The 21093-nt window shown below is 41.1% G+C and overlaps 1 protein-coding gene across 1 annotated transcript in view; it reads right to left on the bottom strand.

Annotated features, from left to right (window-relative positions):
* MYO3B (myosin IIIB) overlaps window positions 1-21093 on the bottom strand; it is a 463809-nt gene that overhangs the window by 421633 nt on the left and 21083 nt on the right. Inside the window, exons 3-5 of the mRNA XM_089690537.1 lie at window positions 14201-14305; window positions 9431-9530; window positions 2847-2923 (exon numbers count right to left, since the gene is read on the bottom strand). Of these exons, the coding sequence (XP_089546663.1) occupies window positions 2847-2923; window positions 9431-9530; window positions 14201-14305 (282 nt within the window). The remainder of the gene's footprint in view (window positions 1-2846; window positions 2924-9430; window positions 9531-14200; window positions 14306-21093) is intronic.

Raw genomic sequence — 21093 nt, forward strand, 5'->3', positions numbered from 1 at the left:
GACCTAACTAAAAGCAATAGATACACACACACACACTCAATATCTCAACAATTAAGAAATAAATAAAAAGAATCTGAAAATTTAAATAATATATTTACTGTGTTCTTATGCAAAATCATTATTTTTTCCCACAACAAAATTTATCATGATATAGAACCCAATATAAAAATGAATGTTACTCATTTGAAGCTGTTGTAGTATTCCTAAAAGAACTAGTTTTATGTCCGCTTCATGGTTCTATTTACCATAGTAACACCCATGGGCCAACAGCACCAAGCCTCACAATTTACACATTTTAATTATTTTTGTGTGTTTTCCATCCCTCCTCTGTCTATCTCTAGACGTTCAAGGTTAGATTTAGCCTCAGAATCGAAATGGTCTTTAAAGGATAAATTCACTTTTTTTACAAAAAATAATAAATACACATTTTTTTGAAGGCATTGCACCAGTGATCAGCAGATTTCTCCTGTAGACCAGTCAGTATATTTGCTTGCCTGTACAGGATGTACGGGCAAGCAAATATACTGACAAAAAGAATCAATAAACCACAGCGCCGTGGTAATTAATTGAGAACTACAAGCCGACAGCCGTAAAGGCTGTCAGGACTTGTAGTTCATTCATTCACAGAACACCATGAATGAATGACGTGGCCGAGTGGACAGAGTCCAGCATGGCCATGTTTTTTTAAAAATTGTGACAGCTAGCAGGGAGGAGAAGATCCCCCACTAGCTGTCACAATGGGGAGCAGGGAGGGGCTGGGGCTGGTCAGTTCAGAACATGTTACATGTTATACCCTGTAATAGGTAACATGCTACAAAAGGTGACTTTATCCTTTTAAAGTTAAACTGGTTGCAAACCCTCACATATACCCAGTGAAGTGACTGGCCCAAGGTGATACTCAGAGATTAAACAAATCCTCCTACATAAGTTGTACCTGGTTATCTACAGCTGTCTGCTCCCTACATCCATTGAAAGTGCAGAATTTACACAGGATATCTCAGCTTTGAAAAGCGGGAGGTGGGAAGCTGAAGTTACATCAATGAGGAGAGCTCTGAGAGCTGATTAGAGGGAAGGGCTACTACCCCCCCATCCTTCACAAAGCACATGGGAACTTAGCTGAGGCTGTCAGTCACAGACTGTGCCCTCCTCTGTCACCTTTTTTTTCTTGGTGTCAGGAACATTTATCAGAGGAATAAGGCAGCAGACAGAAATGACAATTACTGCTCTGGATTGAGACAAGCACACACTATAGAGGGATATGCATGTTTCATGTCTGAGGTTTACAACCACTTTCAAGAAACATAATATTTTCTTCACTCCTGTTAGGTGGTCTGTACAATTGAAACAGGTATAAAGCAGACAGCATGCTTACTCCTATGGCACATACTAGCAGAGGTTTTTAGTAAAATGATCATAAGAGACTGAGTTTTGCATAATAATTTAAGTAAGCATAGGGTGGCATGATGTCCTAATAAAGCCCTGATTCAGTAGTGCTGGGAAGGGTAACATGGTCTTGGAAAAGGGTTAAAGGTAGAATCATTCCTGACCCACTTCTGAAAAAACTAGATTCCCAGTGTCTGGCTTCACTACCTAGTGAGTCAGAGACCTACCATACCATACTGAAAACGTACTGTAAAGTAATGAAAAATTAATCAATGAAGAATGTCAGACAGTATAATCAGCATCCTTGCTAAATGATTATTGCTTTAATCGCTTTCCAGCCGCCCTATAGCAGATATACTGCTACAGGGCAGCAGGGGTGTGCAAAATCACATATATACATGATTTTGCATTACCGGGTAGGGAGCGCGCGTGCCCTACCCACGCCGCTGTTTGTGGCCTCGGCTGTCAATCTCCAGGTCCTGGCCAGTGATTACTCACCGACACCCAGCGATCGCTGAGCATTACCGACAGGAGGAGAGAACTGTATGTAAACAACACAGATCTCTCCACTGTCAGCTCCTGCACACTGCTTTGTATGGCTCTGCATAGCAAAGCCATACAAAGCAATGTGCTTACAGTTGAAAGCACACACACACAGCTTATAGTAAAACAGCACACAGTTAACCATTTGAGCGCCCCAGATGTTAACCCCTTCCTGTCTAGTGCCATTAGCTTTTTATTAGCACTGATCACTGTACTGGTGTCACTGGGGATGTCAGTGACCCCAAGTCAGTTCCCCCCAGTGTCAGAATGCCTGCCACAGTCCCGCAGTCCCACTATAAGTCGCTGATCGCCACCATTACTAGTACAAAAAAAAAATCTCAGTATATACAGTATACCGCCATTTTGTAAACACTATAACTTTCACATAAACCAATTAATTTACATGTATTTGGATTTTTTTTAGCAAAGGCATGTAGAATACATTTTATAAATAGTTTTTACTCTACATGTTTAATAGCAAAATGTGAAAAATATTGTTTTTTTTCTCAAAATTGTTGGTCTTTTTTTTTCTATAGTGCAAAAATTAAAAACGCACAGGGAATCAAATACCACCAAAAGAAAGCTCTATTTGTGGGGAAAAAAAGGACATACATTTAATTTTCGTGTAGCATTGCATGACTGTGCCATTGCCAGTCAAAGTAACGCAGCGCCGTAACACAAAAAATTGCCTGGTCAGGAAGGGGGGTAAATCCTCTGGAGGGCAAGTGGTTAATAGCATATATCAGAAAAGGTTTGATAGCTCAACACCCTTTTAATTAGTGCCAGTAGCTGAGCTGCTGTGTGAGTTTGTGGTCATGTTTATGGCAAAAGCTGTTCAACAACAATAAATAATGGCAGAGGATACTAGATGAAGGCTAATCAAAGGTAGTAGAATAACAGTTATTAAAAAAAAATCATACCTCTGGTGCCATCCAGAAAGGTGTGCCCACAGATGTGTTTCTGCGAAGACGTGCACTGGTGAGCTGTGCTGAGACCCCTATCATATATAAAAAGTAAAAATGACAGATTATTTAGCCAGTGATTTGCTACTTCTACATACATAACAAGCAGTTGAGATACATGAGATATCCCACTTCATGTGAGATATACATGCTTGTATTATGTATATTTCAAGCCCAACTCCACCAAAACATATGTTAGTTTTAGATAGTGCAGTTGTAAATACTGTCTGCATCCCCTCATTTCCTGCTCTGACACCTGTCACCTTGACAGGAATTTAGGAGAATCACCCCAAATAGGACACAGACACTACCAAAATCTGACCACTCTAGTCAAAGCTAGAAAAAAAAGTATTTTAGATGGAAATGCCATTTGACCACTTCAGCTCCGAAAGGATTTACCCCCTTCATGACTGGGGCATTTTTTCAGCTCTACGTTAACTGGCAATTGCACGGTTGTGCAGCACTGTAAGCAAATTAAATTTATATCATTTTTTTCACACAAAAATAGCTTTCTTTTGATTTTATTTGATCACTGGGTTTTTTTATTTATTATTAAAAAAATTAAAAAAGACCGAAAAAAAGATACTTTGTACTTTCTGCTATAAAACATATCCAATAAAAAAAATATCTTCATAAATTTAGGCCAAAGTGTATTCTGCTACATGTCTATGGTAAAAAAAATCCCACCAAGTGTATTTTAATTGGTTTGTCTTAAAGTTATGGTGTCTACAAACAATGGTATACAATATATACTGGAATTTAAGCAGCTATGACGCTATATTGGTAATGAAAGTGATCAGTGACTTATAGTGGGACTGTGATAGTGTGGCAGGCAATCTGGCCCAAGCTGATGCTGACTGGGAGGGACACTAACTGACTGACACTGACATCAATAGTGACACCAATTCAGTGACCAGTGCTATTACTGTACACTGTCACTATACTAATGACACTGGATGGGAAAGGGTAAACATCTAGGGGCAATCAATGGGTTAACTGCATGCCTAACAATGTGTAATGCGTGTAATATGTTCTACTTTTACTAAAGATGTGAGCATTTTTTTCTCCCTGCAAAAAGGATGAATCTCCCCAATGGGGGAAACAGAGTTTTGTCTTTAGAGATACTTTAACTACTTCAATACCCATATCATATTTTTCTTGTTTTTATTGATATTTTAGTTTGTGCTGCCTAGGCCTGATGCCTGTTTGGGCCTAGCACATCATCCTAAAGCTGTCCTGCCTGGTCGAGGAGGATACCAGACCCAAGCTAGAGGCAGACTGACCATTTGGAAACTCGGGCACTGCCCGAGGGCCTGGGGTCAGTAGGGGCCCCATGAGATGCCCCTGGTACCTTTTTCATAGGCTTTTTTGAGTTTGGGCAAGGACACAGGGGCCCCATGATCCCCTATTGCCCGGGGGGTCCCATGAGTTGTCAGTCCACCCCTGGCTAGAGGTGTAGAGTTTATACATGTACCGAGTGCTAGGAGCTCTACACCAAAAGCAAACAGCACAAAGATCCAAACGTACCATTATCTGCATACTTGTAATATGTCAGATATGACTACCAAGGAACAATGTGACCTCCAGGGACGTCAGTGATGGCAGCCTATGTGATCCCCTCATCACTGTGGTCTTGTAAAACGTATTAATTTCCCCTGGGTTCCAATACATGTACGCATTTAGATGATGAAATGAAGGATACAAATAAGGGAGATTATCTGGAAGTAATTTGTCGATGTTCTGCACGTCATAAGATTAACTGACACTGCACATCACATAATTTCACAGAACTAGCTAGACTGTAAACACACTTTTCATTACTATTTTCTATATATAGGCCTCCACACCTGCCTCATATGCAATCTGATCATGGAGAGAAACACAGGTCAGGAGGTATTTATAAGCACAAAGCCATTCACATCACAGCAGGACGCTGGCTTAGCAGGTGACAGGTGTTAGATGTACGCAGCTCCTATAGGTTGCTAGAGGAGAGTTGTTCTATTGTGAAATGACATTCCCAAGGTTACCAAGGACTTCCATTACTATCAGTAGATCACTGAACACAGCCAGTAATCAGTCAATTTCACGTCTGCTCTGGATGCCGTCAGTATTATCCATACATTTCATATGCTGGTAGGAGAAACATTCCAAAAGCTGTTACTGAGGTATAACTAAAAGAAACAGGGTCTGCTGTAAAATCCTAGAAAAACTATAGACATTTAATATTTACATATATACTGTATGTAAATATTACCAGCTTGATGTTAGTAGTTATGTCAGTCTTATGATGTCTTAAAAGCCTTGTTTTTATGATTAGTTTATATTTATAATAGCATTCGATGTGCATGTGGACAGCTATATTTGTTCATTACATATGCAAGCACTGCTTCCTTCTTCATAATGCCACAGATTGCGTGTTCTTTTTCATCACTGTCAATGCAAGTTTACCAGACAGGTCTGCATGGCCATAATCAATTAACTACTACTGTATTTAAAAGCTGAAATAGAGAGTTCTTTCTAATGACTAATTTACATGTCTGTACATCTGTCCATTATTTTTTTTTTTTATTATTATTATTATTATTATTATACAGGATTTATATAGCGCCAACAGTTTGCTCAGCGCTGTACATTATAATGGGAGACAGTACACGAGACAGTACAGTAACAATACGATTCAATACATGAGGGGTTTGAGGGCCTTGCTCCTTGGAGCTTACAATCTAGGAGGGAGGGGATAGTGGTACAGGAGGAAATAGCTGTGGGGGATGGAGTGGTAGGAAGAGTGGAGGAGTTCAGTAATTATCCGAGGGCGGGGTAGGCTTCCCTGAAGAGATAGCTTTTCAGAGTGCGCCTAAAGGTGAGGAGAGTAGGTGATAGTCTGATGGATTGGGGTAGGGAGTTCCAGAAGATGGGGGAAGCCCTGGAGAAGTCCTGGAGATGGGCATGGGAGGAGACCAGGGAACTTGAGAGTAGGAGGTCTTGTAAGGAGCAGAGAGTCCATCTCTCTCTCTCTCTCTCTCTATATATATATATATATATATATATATATAGTCTAAAAATCGAAATGGTAGGTGTATTGTAACACTGATAGACAGAATAGCAACAAAAAATTCTAAAGAAATGCATGTCTAACAAATGATGCACTGATTTGCATGTTCATGAGGGAAATAAGTATTTGATCCCCTTTCATTCAGCAGGATTTCTGGCTACCAGATGTCTTTCATACAGGTAACAAGCTGAGATTAAAAGCAGTATCTTAAAGGGAGTGCTGGTAATCTCATTTTGTTACTTGTATAAAAGACACCTGTTCACAGGAGCAATTAAACAATCAGATTCCAAACTCTCCACCATGGCAAAGACCAAAGAGCTGTCCAAGGATGTCAGGGACAAGATTGTAGACCTACACAAGGCTGGACTGGGCTATCAAACTATTGCCAAGCAGCTTGGTGAGAAGGTGACAACAGTTGGTGCAATCATTTGCAAATGGAAGAAACACAAAACAACCGTCAGTCTCCCTAGGTCTGGTGCACCATGCAAGATCTCACCTCGTGGAGTGTCAATGATCATGAGAACAGTGAGGAACAGTGAGGAATCATCCCAGAACTACATGTGAGGATCTTTTCAATGATCTGCAAGCAGCTGGGACCACAGTCACCAAGAAAACAATTGGTAACACACTATGCTGACAAGGATCGAAATCCTGCAGTGCCCGCAAGGTCCCTCTGCTCAAGAAAGCACATGTCCAGGCCCGTCTGAAGTTTGCCACTGAACATCTGAGTGATGCAGAGGAGGACTGGTTGAAAGCGTTGTGGTCAGATGAGACCAAAATCGAGCTCTTTGGCCTCAACTCGACGTGTTTGACAGTTGGGATGGTGTTTTTAGGGTCATAGGCAGCATTCCTCCTCCTCCAAACATGGTGGTGGAAACATTCTGCTTTGGGGGTGTTTTTCTGCTAAGGGGACAGGACAACTGCACCACATCAAATGGACAATGGACTGGGCAATGTACCATCAAATCTTGGTTGAGTACCTTCTTCCCTCAGCCAAGTATTTACATCCAAATCAGGTGAACGGTGTAGGAATTACAACAGTTTGCATATGTGCCTCCCACTTGTTAAGGGACCAAAAGTAATGGGACAGAATAATAATCATAAATCAAAATTTCACTTTTTAATACTTGGTTGCAAATCCTTTGCAGTCAATTACAGCCTGAAGTCTGGAACGCATAGACATCACCAGACACTGGGTTTCATCCCTGATGATGCTCTGCAGGCCTCTACTGCAACTGTCTACTGCAACTGTCTTCAGTTCTTGCTTGTTCTTGGGGCATTTTCCCTTCAGTTTTGTCTTCAGCAACTGAAATGCATGCTCAATCGGATTCAGGTCAGGTGATTGACTTGGCCATTGCATAACATTCCACTTCTTTCCCTTAAAAAACTCTTTGGTTGCTTTTGCAGTATGCTTTGGGTCATTGTCCATCTGCACTGTGAAGCGGCGTCCAAGGAGTTCTGAAGCATTTGGCTGAATATGAGCAGATAATATTGCCCGAAACACTTCAGAATTCATCCTGCTGCTTTTGTCAGCAGTCACATCATCAATAAATACAAGAGAACCAGTTCCATTGGCAGCCATACATGCCCACGCCATGACACTACCACCACCATGCTTCACTGATGAGGTGGTATGCTTAGGATCATGAGCAGTTCCTTTCCTTCTCCATACTCTTCTCTTCCCATCACTCTGGTACAAGTTGATCTTGGTCTCATCTGTCCATAGGATGTTGTTCCAGAACTGTGAAGGCTTTTTTAGATGTCGTTTGGCAAACTCTAATCTGGCCTTCCTGTTTTTGAGGCTCACCAATGGTTTACATCTTGTGGTGAACCCTCTATATTCACTCTGGTGAAGTCTTCTCTGATTGTTGACTTTGACACACATACACCTACCTCCTGGAGAGTGTTCTTGATCTGGCCAACTGTTGTGAAGGGTGTTTTCTTCACCAGGGAAATAATTCTTCAGTCATCCACCACAGTTGTTTTCCGTGGTCTTCCGGGTCTTTTGGCGTTGCTGAGCTCACCGTTGCGTTCCTTCTTTTTAAGAATGTTCCAAACAGTTGTTTTGGCCACGCCTAATGTTTTTGCTATCTCTCTGACGGGTTTGTTTTGTTTTTGCTGCCTAATAATGATTTGCTTCACTGATAGTGACAGCTCTTTGGATCTCATCTTGAGAGTTGATAGCAACAGATTCCAAATGCAAATAGCACACTTGAAATGAACTCTGGACCTTTTATCTGCTCATTGTAATTGAGATAATGAGGGAATAACACACACCTGGACATGGAACAGCTGAGAAGCCAATTGTCCCATTACTTTTGGTCCCTTAACAAGTGAGAGGCACATATGCAAACTGTTGTAATTCCTACACCGTTCACCTGATTTGGATGTAAATTCCCTCAAATTAAAGCTGACAGTCTGCAGTTAAAGCGCATCTTGTTTGTTTCATTTCAAATCCAGTGTGGTGGTGTATAGAGCCAAAAATGTTAGAATTGTGTCGATGTCCCAATATTTATGGACCTGACTGTAAATCTATTGTCTGCACCTACATGTGTCATGCAGAGGAGCAAGGGAATTCTAAAGAGTGCTTAAATCTTCTTGGCAGGGACACAGTGATACAACCCCCCCACCACTCTATCCAAAACCTAAAACTGATTTAGATATACTGTACTTTACCCATTAAAATAATAACTGAAAATGCATGTTCTCTGACAATAAACCAAAGCTTCGCAAAGACCAGTTATCGCATACAAACTGCTGTAAAACCAAATAGCCAATCAGATTTCACCTTTCATCATCTTGAACCATTCAGAACAATTAAAGATAATAGTTTAGAATAGGTAAGTGCTTCTTTCTCATCCTCCCTGCTCTTTGCCCCAATAAGAAAGGTCCAATTTGTTTTCTTTCCTGAAATCCCAACCTGAATAAAAGATGTAAATGTAGAAGTCTCTTCTCTCGCCTGTCTTTTGCTCTCTGTTCCATTCCTTTGTTTATGCTTTCATTGCAGCCAGGCTTACATCAACCGCAATAATCACAAATTAAATAGATCCGCTAGTTTCCAGACCCACAGGACCACTTTACCTTCTGCTCACAGGGAATAGCTAGGCTCCGGGCTATTAACACCATTTGTGAGAAATGAGTAATTTCTTTTCATATGCAAAAGATGGAATATTGAATTTAAATGAGAGAATGACAGCCCTGGAATAGACACAAGCAGATTGCAATGGAGTGGCTAAATAAAAGGCTTCCTCCTTTTTTTTTTTTTCTTTTTTTTTTTATAGCTCACAACTAGATTGTCTGCAGCCACCCAAAACAGATTATCTGACAGGAACTCAGAGGGAGCCCCATCTGTTAGACTCCAAGTATCCATAGCTTCCCGCTGAACGTTATCGCTAAAACCTGTGGCGCATCTCCAGCTTCAAAACAGAGAGCAAATTGGTAGGAGTGGAAACAGCACGCAAGAAGTCGGTAAGTGGCGAGCAGCGATTACCGAAGTCAACCAGCTTGACTCCTCCTTCTGTTGTCAGAAGTATATTGTTCCCTTTCACGTCACGATGGATGATTCTATTATTGTGCAAATGCTGGAGACCCTGTGTAAAGAAATAATAAAAAAAAGTAATAATTATTCCCTGGTTTCATATAATTACTCTGCTATTATGATGTTAATTGTAAGGCTACTGTTCATGCAGTAGGAACATCTGTCCAGCCACACACAGGACTGATGCACCCTTGCTGTATTCACCACAGGTATCCTATAGTTGAATTAGCAGTTATAGATAAATAGTACAGACAGACCCAAGTTAGCTATTCCACTATAAGATGGCTAAACAACTAGTGGAACTCCAAGTGGCAGAATGCCACAACAGGAAAGGGTTCTCCAGATCTTCTGGATTATACAAAGACCTAACTTTGGATTGTTTTTAAAGGGTTAGTCAACTCAAGACTAACATTGAAGCTTGCAGAAGCTGGTGGGATATTTAAAGTCTAAATTCACCTTTTACATAAACTGTCCCATGAAGACAAAGGGTCCCGGTAATTTAAAGACTAAATTCACCTTTTCCATAAAATATAAAAACTCACACAGTGGAAGGTGCCATCTAAATGCAGCATTAAAACATTTATTGTAAGATAAAAACAAATTGGCAACCCACATGAAGTAAGTTTGTGAAGAGTGTAGAGCATTAGAAATCAGGACATTCAGGGAACCCTGTAGCAGAAGCATCCAGTCCAGGGACTGTGCAGCACTGCCGCCGGCAAGGTAGGCATTGGAAGCTCAGAGCACTTCCTGGTCACGTGCGGCAGTGCTGCACAATCCCTGGACTGGATGCCTCTGCTACAGGGTTCTCTGGATGTCCTGATTTCTAATGCTGTACATGCCTTGACAAATTTATTTCATGTGAGTTGCAAACTTGTTTTTATTATACAATAAATGGTTTAATGCTGCACTTAGATGACACACTCCACGGTGTTTTAATGTCTTGATTTAGAGATTTCTTCCATCTCTCTGGACGTGCTGCATTTTGTGAAAGGAAGCTTACCGGAGTAAACCCCTGATATCCCAGATAAAGACTGGTTTATTGGATTCATAATTATGCATCCCAGAGTTTTTCCTCTGCTCTGCCCATACACTCTGCCCATACACATAAAGAAATGTATTTTCCAAAATAAAAGCAGTTAAGGGGCCAAAGTAGTTTAAAGGCTAAGTTCACCTTTTCCAAAGAAATAGCTTTGCAGTCAAGGGGCCCCAGTAAATTTTAAAGACAACTGTGTGTCAGTGTAAAATATTCACTAATTTTATTGTCATACCTGTAGGCTATTTGGGACCCCCTGGCAGATGTGGGGATTACTAACTGGGAGTTTTTCAGCCAGGCTTCCAGAGGGGTCCAAATGGTCTACAGGTATGACAACAAAATTAATGAACATCTTACAAAGCTACAAAGATTTTTAATACCTACCGGAGCTCCTTGACAACATAGGCTATTTTTTGGAAAGGTGAACTTAACCTTTAAAATACACTATGCCATTTATTTTTTTTCCAGGACATGGGCTACAACAAAATGGCTACTGAGTGGTCTTCTTTAAAGACAACAAAAGTGGGTAAGTCTAAGGGGTCATTTTCATTCCTTTGGGGATACTAATCTTTCACTTACTGTTGTGCCTACATAACAGGAAATGAAGGGAAATTGCCTTAGATGGCAAAAAACAGGATTTCTACCAATTCTCTACTTTTCCAAAAAAAAAAAAAATGTTAGCTTTAGATGCACTTTAAATGTATTTTACATTAGGTAAAGTAAAACAGGACTGAGATTCCTACTACTGTCACAAAAGGAGTGATATTCCAAGGTAAGAGGCAGAAGGATAGTAACTCCCAAGGGGAGATATATCTGCTGGAATGTCTGAGATATAAATGGAATAAGTGAATGATTTGGCCTAACAGTGTTCACCTGTAAATTATGTAACAATTTAATAATTCTAAAATATTCCAATTCACTGCAACTCATTGTTGCAACAGCATTATGGAAATTTGCTGATTGCAATGTGATATGTGAAGTTCTGATGTCATTATCTAAGCTGGGAGGGAGGGAACTTGCTCATTATCAGTTTTATCCCTCAGATAGTGTACATTATGCGGTAGAGGATCCCAAAAGGATGGCATGGTCAGGGGGGGTGTGGCTGGGGTGGGAGTGGTTCAGATAGGCAGGAGCTATATAAGGTGCCATGTCTTTCATAATGTGCTAGTATGCGATCAGGGGTGGTCTGACAACTCATGGGGCCCCCAGGCAATAAGAGATAATTGGGCCCCCTGTCTTTCCGCCTACACTTAAGCCACACCCACACAACACCCCACCTACAGCTCTGCTGCATAGAAAGGACATTAAAAATAATTTTAAAAAATAATAAAACAACATTGTGGGGTCCCCATTCTCCATTCATACCAAGCCCTTTGGGTCTGGTATGAGTTTTGAGGGGAACCCCCATGCCAAAATTAAAAAAAAATGGTGTGGGGTCCCCCCCAAGATCCATACCAGACCCTTATCCAAGCATGCAGCCAGGCAGGTCAGGAACCATATCAGGCCACATGCCCTCAACATGGGGGGGTGCTTTGGGGGGTTTCCCCCAAAGCACCTTTCGATGGGGACAAGTGCCTCTTCCCCACAACCTTAGCCCATGTGAATGAGTAAGGGTTACATGGTACCACTACCCATTCACAAAAAAAGAGTAGTGTTTAAAAAGACAGGAGACAGTCTTTGACAAGTCCTTTATTAAAAGAAGAAAAATAAAAGAGTGTCCCCCAAAGTAGATCCAACGTCAATCATAATGCTCACCGCCCTGATGCTACCCAAAAAAATAAAAAATAAATGGGTATTGTGAATGGCTAGTGGTACCATGTACCACATACTCATTCACATGGGGGGGTGGGATCTGGGGGCCCCTTTGCTAAAGGGGGCTTCCAGATTCCGATACACCCCCCACCTGCAGACCCCCACAACCACCAGCCAGGGTTGTGGGGAAGAGCCCTTGTCCCCATCAACATTAGGGAAAGGTGTTTTGGGGGGGAGAACCCCATGTTCAGGGCATGTAGTGTGAGGGTTCCCCTCAAAATCCATACCAGACCCGAAGGGCTTCGTATGGATGGAGGGGAGACCCCACACCGTTTTTTTAAATTATTTTTTTAATTGCCGGCAGTTCTGTCTTTTACATTCAGCTGTCAGTGGGGAACCCCTCTGACAGCTGAAACATTAACACATGGTTTACTAAAATACCGCATGACTTGATAAAATAACTTGTGGTATTTTAGTAGCGTTTTTTTGTGAATTCAAACTTTTTTTTAAAAAATGCTATACGGTTTCCTACCGCATACTCGGATGCAGTAAGATACCGCTTAGTAAATTGCACCCAGTGAGCCTCTCACCGGGCCCCCTACTGATCCCGGGCCCTCGGGCAATACCCAAATACCCAAGTGGTCAGTCTTCCCTTTTATGCGATGCATACTAGCATATTATGACATTACTTTGCAGGAAGAATTTTTTTTTTTCTAAAGTCAAGTTTACTACCGCTTTAAATAGTTTGCTCGGACCAAACATACTATTTTCTTCACTAACCATGCAGCGGCTGTATGAACTTTATGTATCTTCAGCTACATACAATATACAGTGCTGTGTTCTGGCAGTGCTCCCAGGACAAAATTGAGTCAGGCCGAGGGCTGCTCAGCCATTCACAGACAGCTTTGTATTTTATGAATGTATACAAAGACTTTCTATGATTGGCTGAGGCGAAGAGGTGAGTGGTTGACATTAGAATCTTTGACTCAGCCAATCAGAGTAAGCTTTGTATTCATTCAGAAAAAACAAGGCTTCCGATGAATAGCTGAGTAGTGCTCAGCCCGACTCAATCCTATTCCTGGAGCAGGACGAAAAGTCCCCATCCTGATACCGAAACACAGCGCTGTATACAGTGCAGGGAATATGTCATTAGAACCAGCTTAGTCCAAACAAACTATTTAAAAGTCCACTAAAAGACAGAGTTAAAAATGTATACAACTCGGAAACCTGTCATGAGTTTTAAGCTAGCCATACCCTGATAGAGTACTATCACATGGTACTGATGTTTAAACATTAGTACTGGCCAATATTTCTTTTGTTTATTTTGCATGTACAGTACTTGCCCATACACGCATACCCAAGTAAAATAAATTGTAGCTCTCAGAATGAAGTTTTAACATTTATAAATTAACATTTTGCATGCTTAAAATACTCTCCACTCAGATTTAGGTTTTTGGGGTTTTTTTGTATCTCATCTATACGCAGTGCGTGTTTATGTGCCGGTGTGTACACGCACATTGAAAACAATGGGCTACATTATGCCTATATGCCTAAAAAAGCTTAGTTTTTAGGCAGCAGTGTGCAGGAGGCCTTAGACTTCTCCATTTAGGATTATTGGCGACTGTCAGAATACCTGAGCAGGTGCTGCATCTGACTGGAGGCAGCTGCTGCTTGGCTGAACATTTTCCAGCAGGCTCCTTCAACAAAAGGCAATCGAATAATTGAATTTTACTGAATGGAGCAGGGCTGGCATAACTACCCACGGAACAAATTTTGGCCAGATAAAATCCACTAAAGTCTATGACCAGCGTTACTGTAATTCAATATATAGGTATACGCATTTATGTTCTTAATGAACTGTTTAGGTTTTTGCACCCGCACTTACATACTATCTTGAGGCTGTACTGAGCTGCTCCATGTTATATAAACCTTCTTACCAGTAAGGCTCCATATAGAATGTAGGAGATGATGGCTTCATCCAGTCTTTGTCCACACTTCAGTATGCTTTTCACCAGATCGGTAACAGATCCACCATTACACAGCTAATACAAAATACATTACAATTTCATTTAGAATAAAAATCTAGTCATTTGCTGGTATATAAGTTCAAGTCATTGCATTTTTGCAGAATTCAAACTATATAAATGACTGACGTTTCAGATCAATGAAGTCCATAATAGTCTACATATTCAATCCACTAGTATGCAGACGTCATAATGATAATTACATTCACTCTACTTATGTAGCATATTACATTTTAGAAATAATGAAATCTAACACTTATAAAAGAACTTCAGTTTTTTACTCCAGGCAAGAAAATGGATTTAGATTGCTATTACTTTCATAGAAATGTCACAATTTTAGATATATTCATTGTAATTTGTTTTGACAAGTGAATAGTTCATTTTAAATAGCCTCACTTAAAAGAAACCGATTTTGCGACTTTGCTCAGTGATGTGCGATCTTGGCGCTATATTTCAAATTTCAGTGTTTTTGGTTTGATTATATTATTGAATTAAATTTATTATTATTATATTATTATTTTTATGATTATTTATTAAATTATAAACTATGATTTTGTGTTTCAAGTTTTATCCTACCCGGAATGTTTACTAGACTCTTGTTCGGACAGATTTCAGTGAGTTATTCAGTGAGTTATTCCTAACAGGCCTAACAGGCCTACAATAAAAAAAATACATATTTCCATGCATAAAAATGTACCGCTTTCAGCACAGAAATATGGACATAATCAGACTGCTAGGGAGGTTAAATCCTCTTTCTTACCCATTCTGGTGTTCGGTGTGAACTTCAACAAGTCGTCTTCACCATGTCTAGATGCCTAAATGCATTGAGTTGCTGCCACATAATTGGCTGATTAGCAATTTGTGTTACCAAGCAATTGAACAAATGTACCTAATAAAGTGGCCGGTGAGTGTGTGTATATATATATATATATATATATATATACACATATACACACACACACACACACACACACACACACACACAGTGCTCAAAAACATTAAAGGAACACTTTTTAATCAGAGTATAGCATCAAGTCAATTAAACTCCTGGGATATTGATCTGGTAAGTTAAGTAGAGGAGGGGCTTTTTAATCAGTTTCAGCTGCTTGATGACATTAACAGGTGCACTAGATGGGCAACAATGAGACAACCCCAAAACAGAAATGGCTTTACAGGTGGAGGCCACTGACTTTTTTTCCCTACTCATCTTTTCTGACTGTTTTTCACTAGTTTTGCATTTGGCTAGGGTCAGTGTCACTACTGGTAGCCTGAGGCGATACCTGGACCCTACAGAGGCTGCACAGGCAATTCAACTCCTCCAGGATGGCACATCAACACGTGCCATTGCCAGAAGCTTTGCTGTGTCTCCCAGCACAGTCTCAAGAGCATGGAGAAGATTTAAGGAGACAGACAGTTGCTCTAGCAGAGCTGAACAGGGCCATAGAAGGTCCTTAACCCATTAGCAGGACCAGTATCTGCTCCTTTGTGTAAGGAGGAACAAGATGAGCTCTGCCAGATCCCAAAAAATGACCTCCAGCAGGCCACTGGTGTGAATATCTCTGACCAAAGAATCAGAAACAGACTTCATGAGGGTGGTCTGAGGGCCTGAAGACCTCTAGTGTGCCCTGAGTTCACTGGCTGGCACTATAGAGCTGGATTGGTATTTGCCATTGAACACCAGAATTGGCAGGTCCACCACTGGTGCCCTGTGCTTTTCACAGATGAGAGCAAATTCACCCTGAGCATGGAGAATATTATGCTGCCTGTAACATCGTTCAGCATGACTGTTTTGGAGGTGTGTCAGTGATGGTCTGGGGAGGCATATCCATGGAGGGACGCACAGACCTCTATAGGCTAGACAATGGCACTCTGACTGCCATTAGGTATCGAGATGAAATACCTAATTCCACTGTCAGACCCTACGCTGGCGCAGTGGGTCCTGGGTTCCTCCTGGTGCATGACAATGCCCAGCATCATGTGGCGAGAGTATGCAGGCAGTTCCTGGAGGATGAAGGAATCGATACCGTTGAATGGCCCCCACACTCTCCTGAACTAAATCCAATAGGACACCTCTGGGATATCATGTTTGGTCCATTCAACACCGCCAGATTGCACCTCAGACTGTCCAGGAGCTCAGTGATACCCTGGTCCAGATTTGGGAGGAAATCCCCCAGGGCACCATCCGTCATCTCATTAGAAGCATGCCCCAACATTGTCAGGCATGCATACAAGCACGTGGAGGCCATACAAACTACTGAGTACAATTTTGAGTTGCTGCAATGAAATTTCAGCAAAATGGACTAGCCTGCTGCATAATTTTTTCACTTTGATTTTTGGGGTGTCTTTGAATTCAGTCCTCTGTAGGTTGATCAGTTTCGTGGAGCATCCTTACGTTCCTAACACATTAGCCAGTTCATATCAGTATAGATATCCAGCATGATATTTTTCCCCACTAAAACCTGATGTGTTTTCAAAGTGTTTTATTTAGGCAGTGTATATATACAGTGTATATATATATATATATATATATATATATATAGTATATATATATATATACTGCAGTATTATAGTTTTCTAGTCCCCCTGCTGAGTCCCCCAAATAACGGTTAAAGGTTAAGTTCACCTTTTGGAGCATACTACATGTTACACCCATATTTGGGGTATAACACGTAGCATACTCCTATGCACCCAACTCCTGCTGCCAGCACTCCCTGCTATGTGACAGTGGGCAGGGGATATTCTCCCCACACCTGCTGTCACAATGCCCACATGGCTACATCGTTCATTCACAGTTTCGCAGGTGCAATGCTTTACTGGCTGCAATTTAAAAAAAAAATAAATGCACTTTTTTTTAACCTGCAAAAAGATCGCTGTTCAGTTCTCTGGCATTCTCGGAGAACACAGTTCTCCTGTGAATGCTTTTTATGAAGCAGTTCTCCAAACGAAGGGAGAACGGTCTCCAAACGTTGGAAAACGGCTGATTTTACTATAATCTCACGAGATTACAGTAAAAGATCAGTTTACTAAACAGAGGTAAATTATCGCTGCATAGTTTGCAGTCCCTCCGATTCTCCAGCTCTGGGCTGGAGAATCTGGAGGGAGAACACAGATCTCCAGTGAAGGGCTGAACATGTTCTCCGCTGATCTCCTGAGTGTCATAAACTGTAAATGACCAGAGAATAGCTTCGATCCTCTGAATCGCAGCTATTCTCTGTGTCATAAACGGACACCTTATTATTTTTTTAACAAAAGTTGAACCTAACCTTTAAGCCTTCAAGTGAAGTCTGCTTAATGCAGCTTCCTGTGATAGTGTGGCAATGATTATGCACTGCTCCTGAAGTTAGGACAGAGTTGTCACTCTCATGTAGGCTGTGGACTATAGTAGGGTGAAAAAAATGCTGGGGGGAGTGGTTATCAGTATTATCACTGTTGATTTACAAGCTTCTAGCCTGTCATTCAGCACCTGGTCACACCTAGTCCTGTCCACTGCATTCTGGATTGATAACACTGCCTCTGTCGTTGAAACCCTTCCATTGTAAACTGCAGTGTCTGGAAGGGTGAGTGTGTGAGACACAGCTGAAGGCAGATTTGGCTTGGTCAGAGAAGGTTTACTTTATGAGGCTTGTGCATCACATAGTAAATGGATTTGGTACTTGTTCAGACTGTCATACAGGAGCCATTATTATACAATAACAGTAATGCTATTCTATTCTAAAAGAGCGTTAAACTTGGTTATAATGACTTTGCAAAAGCTGCTGACCTCTTTGTGGAGAAATGCTAAAGCCCTCTTAAATTTTATGTCAAGTTTTTCTCTAGTTTTGGATGGAAGTAGCCAAAGAAAAGAACTCCTGTCAGGTTTGTAATACTGTCTTAGGCACCTTTAAAGAAATTCATAGGTCATACATTAATTTCAAACGGTCCAGACTGACTGATGGCATTGTATTGAGAGAGGATAAATCGGTAGATCTAGTTTAATACAAAAACAAGCTGATTCGTTCTGGTGTGGGCAGTGTACGTAGCTTTGCGCCACTTGGGGTTACAGGACACTGTGCTGATTCACAGCATGCCTGCCTCTCCCCTAGTCAGTTTGGCTACTAAGCCCCCCCGCCCAGCCCTTCTGTTTTGATTGACTCCTGGTTTATGGGAGGTGCAGGCACATTGTGCATGGACACAGCATCCTGTAACTCCAAGCAGAAAGGAGTCACTGCTGTGTGCAATGTTCACCCAACACACACAGACTCACCTCCTCTGCTATGGGTAACATGGAGGAACTGAGACTCCGTGGTCATGTGACCACCATTTAAAGCATTTAACTAAGGAATTCAGCATGTGACCATGATTTCTAATGTATAAAAGCTGCCTTTATTGTGTTCGCTAATACTTTAATGTTAGGGCACCCAAATGCAATACATTTCCTAATTTCGCCATACCATGTAAAAGATGAGCTTGGGCAAATAGATACCCAGCATGATAAATCTTAAAATTATAAAAATGAATACACTGATCAGCCATACCATTATGACGATCCACCAAAACATGACCACCCACCTAATATCAAGTAGGTCCCCCTTTTGCGACAAAAAAGCACGACCCTTCACTAGACTTCTGAAGGTATGCTGTAGTATCTGGCACCAAACTGTCAGTAGCAGATCACTGCGCCTGCCAGCTTGCCTACTACTCATACTGAATCCTGGTGCCATCCCTTCCCCAGGTAAGTGAGACACAAATGCACCCAGCCATCCACATGATGTAAAAGAAAATGTGATTCATCAGACTAGGCCACCATGGGCAATCTGGGGCTATATAGCCCTATACACAACAAACTGTAATGCAATGTGTGTTCTGACCTTTCTATCAGAACCAGCATTAACTTTTTCAACAATTTGAGCTGCAGTAGCTCTTCAATTGGATCAGACTACACAGACCAACTTACACTGGTCCATCAATGAGCCTTAGTCACCCATGACTCTGTCTGTGGTTCAACAGTTTTCCTTTCTTGGACCACTTTTAGTAAGTCCTGACCAATGCCGACTGGGAACATCCAACAAAACCTGCAGTTTTGGAGTTGCTTTGACCCAGTTGTCCAGCCATTACAATTTGTTCCTTGTCTAAGTTGCTCAAATCCTTACCCTTACACTTGCCCATTTTTTCTGATTTCAACACATCAACTTCAAGAACAACATGTTCAATTGCTGCCTAATATATACCATCCACTTTCAGATGCCATTATAACAAGATAATTAATGTTATTCATGTAACCTGTCAATGGTCATAATGTTATGGCTAATCGGTGTATGTTGGTATGTGTGTGTACATGGGGGGGGGGGGAGCTCAACATTTTTGGGGAAGGTTTAAGTGCTTGAATGCAACTTGTTTTTTTTAGCTTCTTTCCTAGCCACAGCAACTGGGGACAGCAATGCATCACTTCTGGTTTCTTACTAGGTTGGGATGATCAGCCAACAAATGTTCGCTGGTCTCCCTCCCCTCTACCCAGCAGCACCCATCATGCTGGTCCTGGGTCTGCAGAGCCTTGAAAGGGAGGGTTATAACCCCAGTAAGGTGTTTGTTTTTTCTTTGCCATCTGTGTGCCATTGGGGAGATTTACCTTCACTTCCTGTCCCAAAGCCAAAACAAGAATTGAAGAGAAATCCCTAAAAATTAAATGAATACATTGGGGCCTCCCAGGTCACCAGAACCAATGTCCCCATTAGAAGATTTCCCCTCTATTACTATTCTGAAGACAATCCAAAATTTGGGATTTTCTTTTACTTCCACTTACAATGATAATGGTAAAGAGGACAAATAGAGAGGGGGAATCTCCCTAACGGGGGCACAGACAGCAATAAAAACCTGACAGGTGTTCTAATTCATCTCCACTCTATCCAAAGATTTAAAAAAAACGTTTTTCCTTTAATTATACTTCAAGTAAACCAACCCCAATGATTGGGGTACAGTTGAGAGAACTACTGTTAGCAAAACTGATCCAAAAAGGCAGAGACTACTCTAAACTGGCTATTATATTTTTACACTCCTTAAATACCACATGCCTGGACCACTACTTAATTACCATATGCATTTAATTACTTATTTCCTTCTGTGAATTGACTTTAACCCCTTTTTATGCGGTATTTACCAAGCGTTCTGCGGTTGCAAAACAGCATAGTGAATTGACAATTCCAGTATTCTGTATGCAATATTTAGGGAAAATGTGTCCAGACACCGAAATACTGCATGTGATCTGCTTTAGTGAATGGAGCCCACAGTTTTTTGCAGTTTTGATTCAATTTAGAAATAAAAGGATATTGAATTCCAGGCAATAGTAACAGGTATTTTCTGTATTCGCTGAAAAATTAAAACTAATGTAGCCACCACATATAAAAACTGGTAAGTTGCAACCTATTACATTTTTTTTCGAGAGTTTAGATATTCTTTACATCCCCAACCAGTATCAATACCTATTCACCTATAGTGCTCACCCCATTACCTCCTGTACTTAACTCCCATCCTCCACAACCCCCTGTTTACACCTACCCTGGGAGTACCACTTGGCCAAAATTTTATCAGTCCAGATGTCATAAATTGAGTTTGTTTGTAATTGCAAGAAATAAAGAGAACACTTGCCAATGGCAAGAAAGTAATGAGAATACTGATATTGTTTGCCAGAAAACGTTGCAAAAATACCTACAGCCCCAACCCCTATCCCCCTTTCAAGGTACAACCTCTGCTCTAACAGAAGTAATTTGCCTGTTTGGACATCTAACTGCCTGTACGTTGGCTCATGGGGATGGTAATGAAGAGGATGTTTG

The sequence above is a fragment of the Staurois parvus genome, unplaced genomic scaffold (genome assembly GCF_062004578.1).
Source record: "Staurois parvus isolate SC_StPar_1 unplaced genomic scaffold, SC_StPar_1.0 ptg000530l, whole genome shotgun sequence".
Lineage (NCBI taxonomy): Eukaryota > Metazoa > Chordata > Amphibia > Anura > Ranidae > Staurois > Staurois parvus.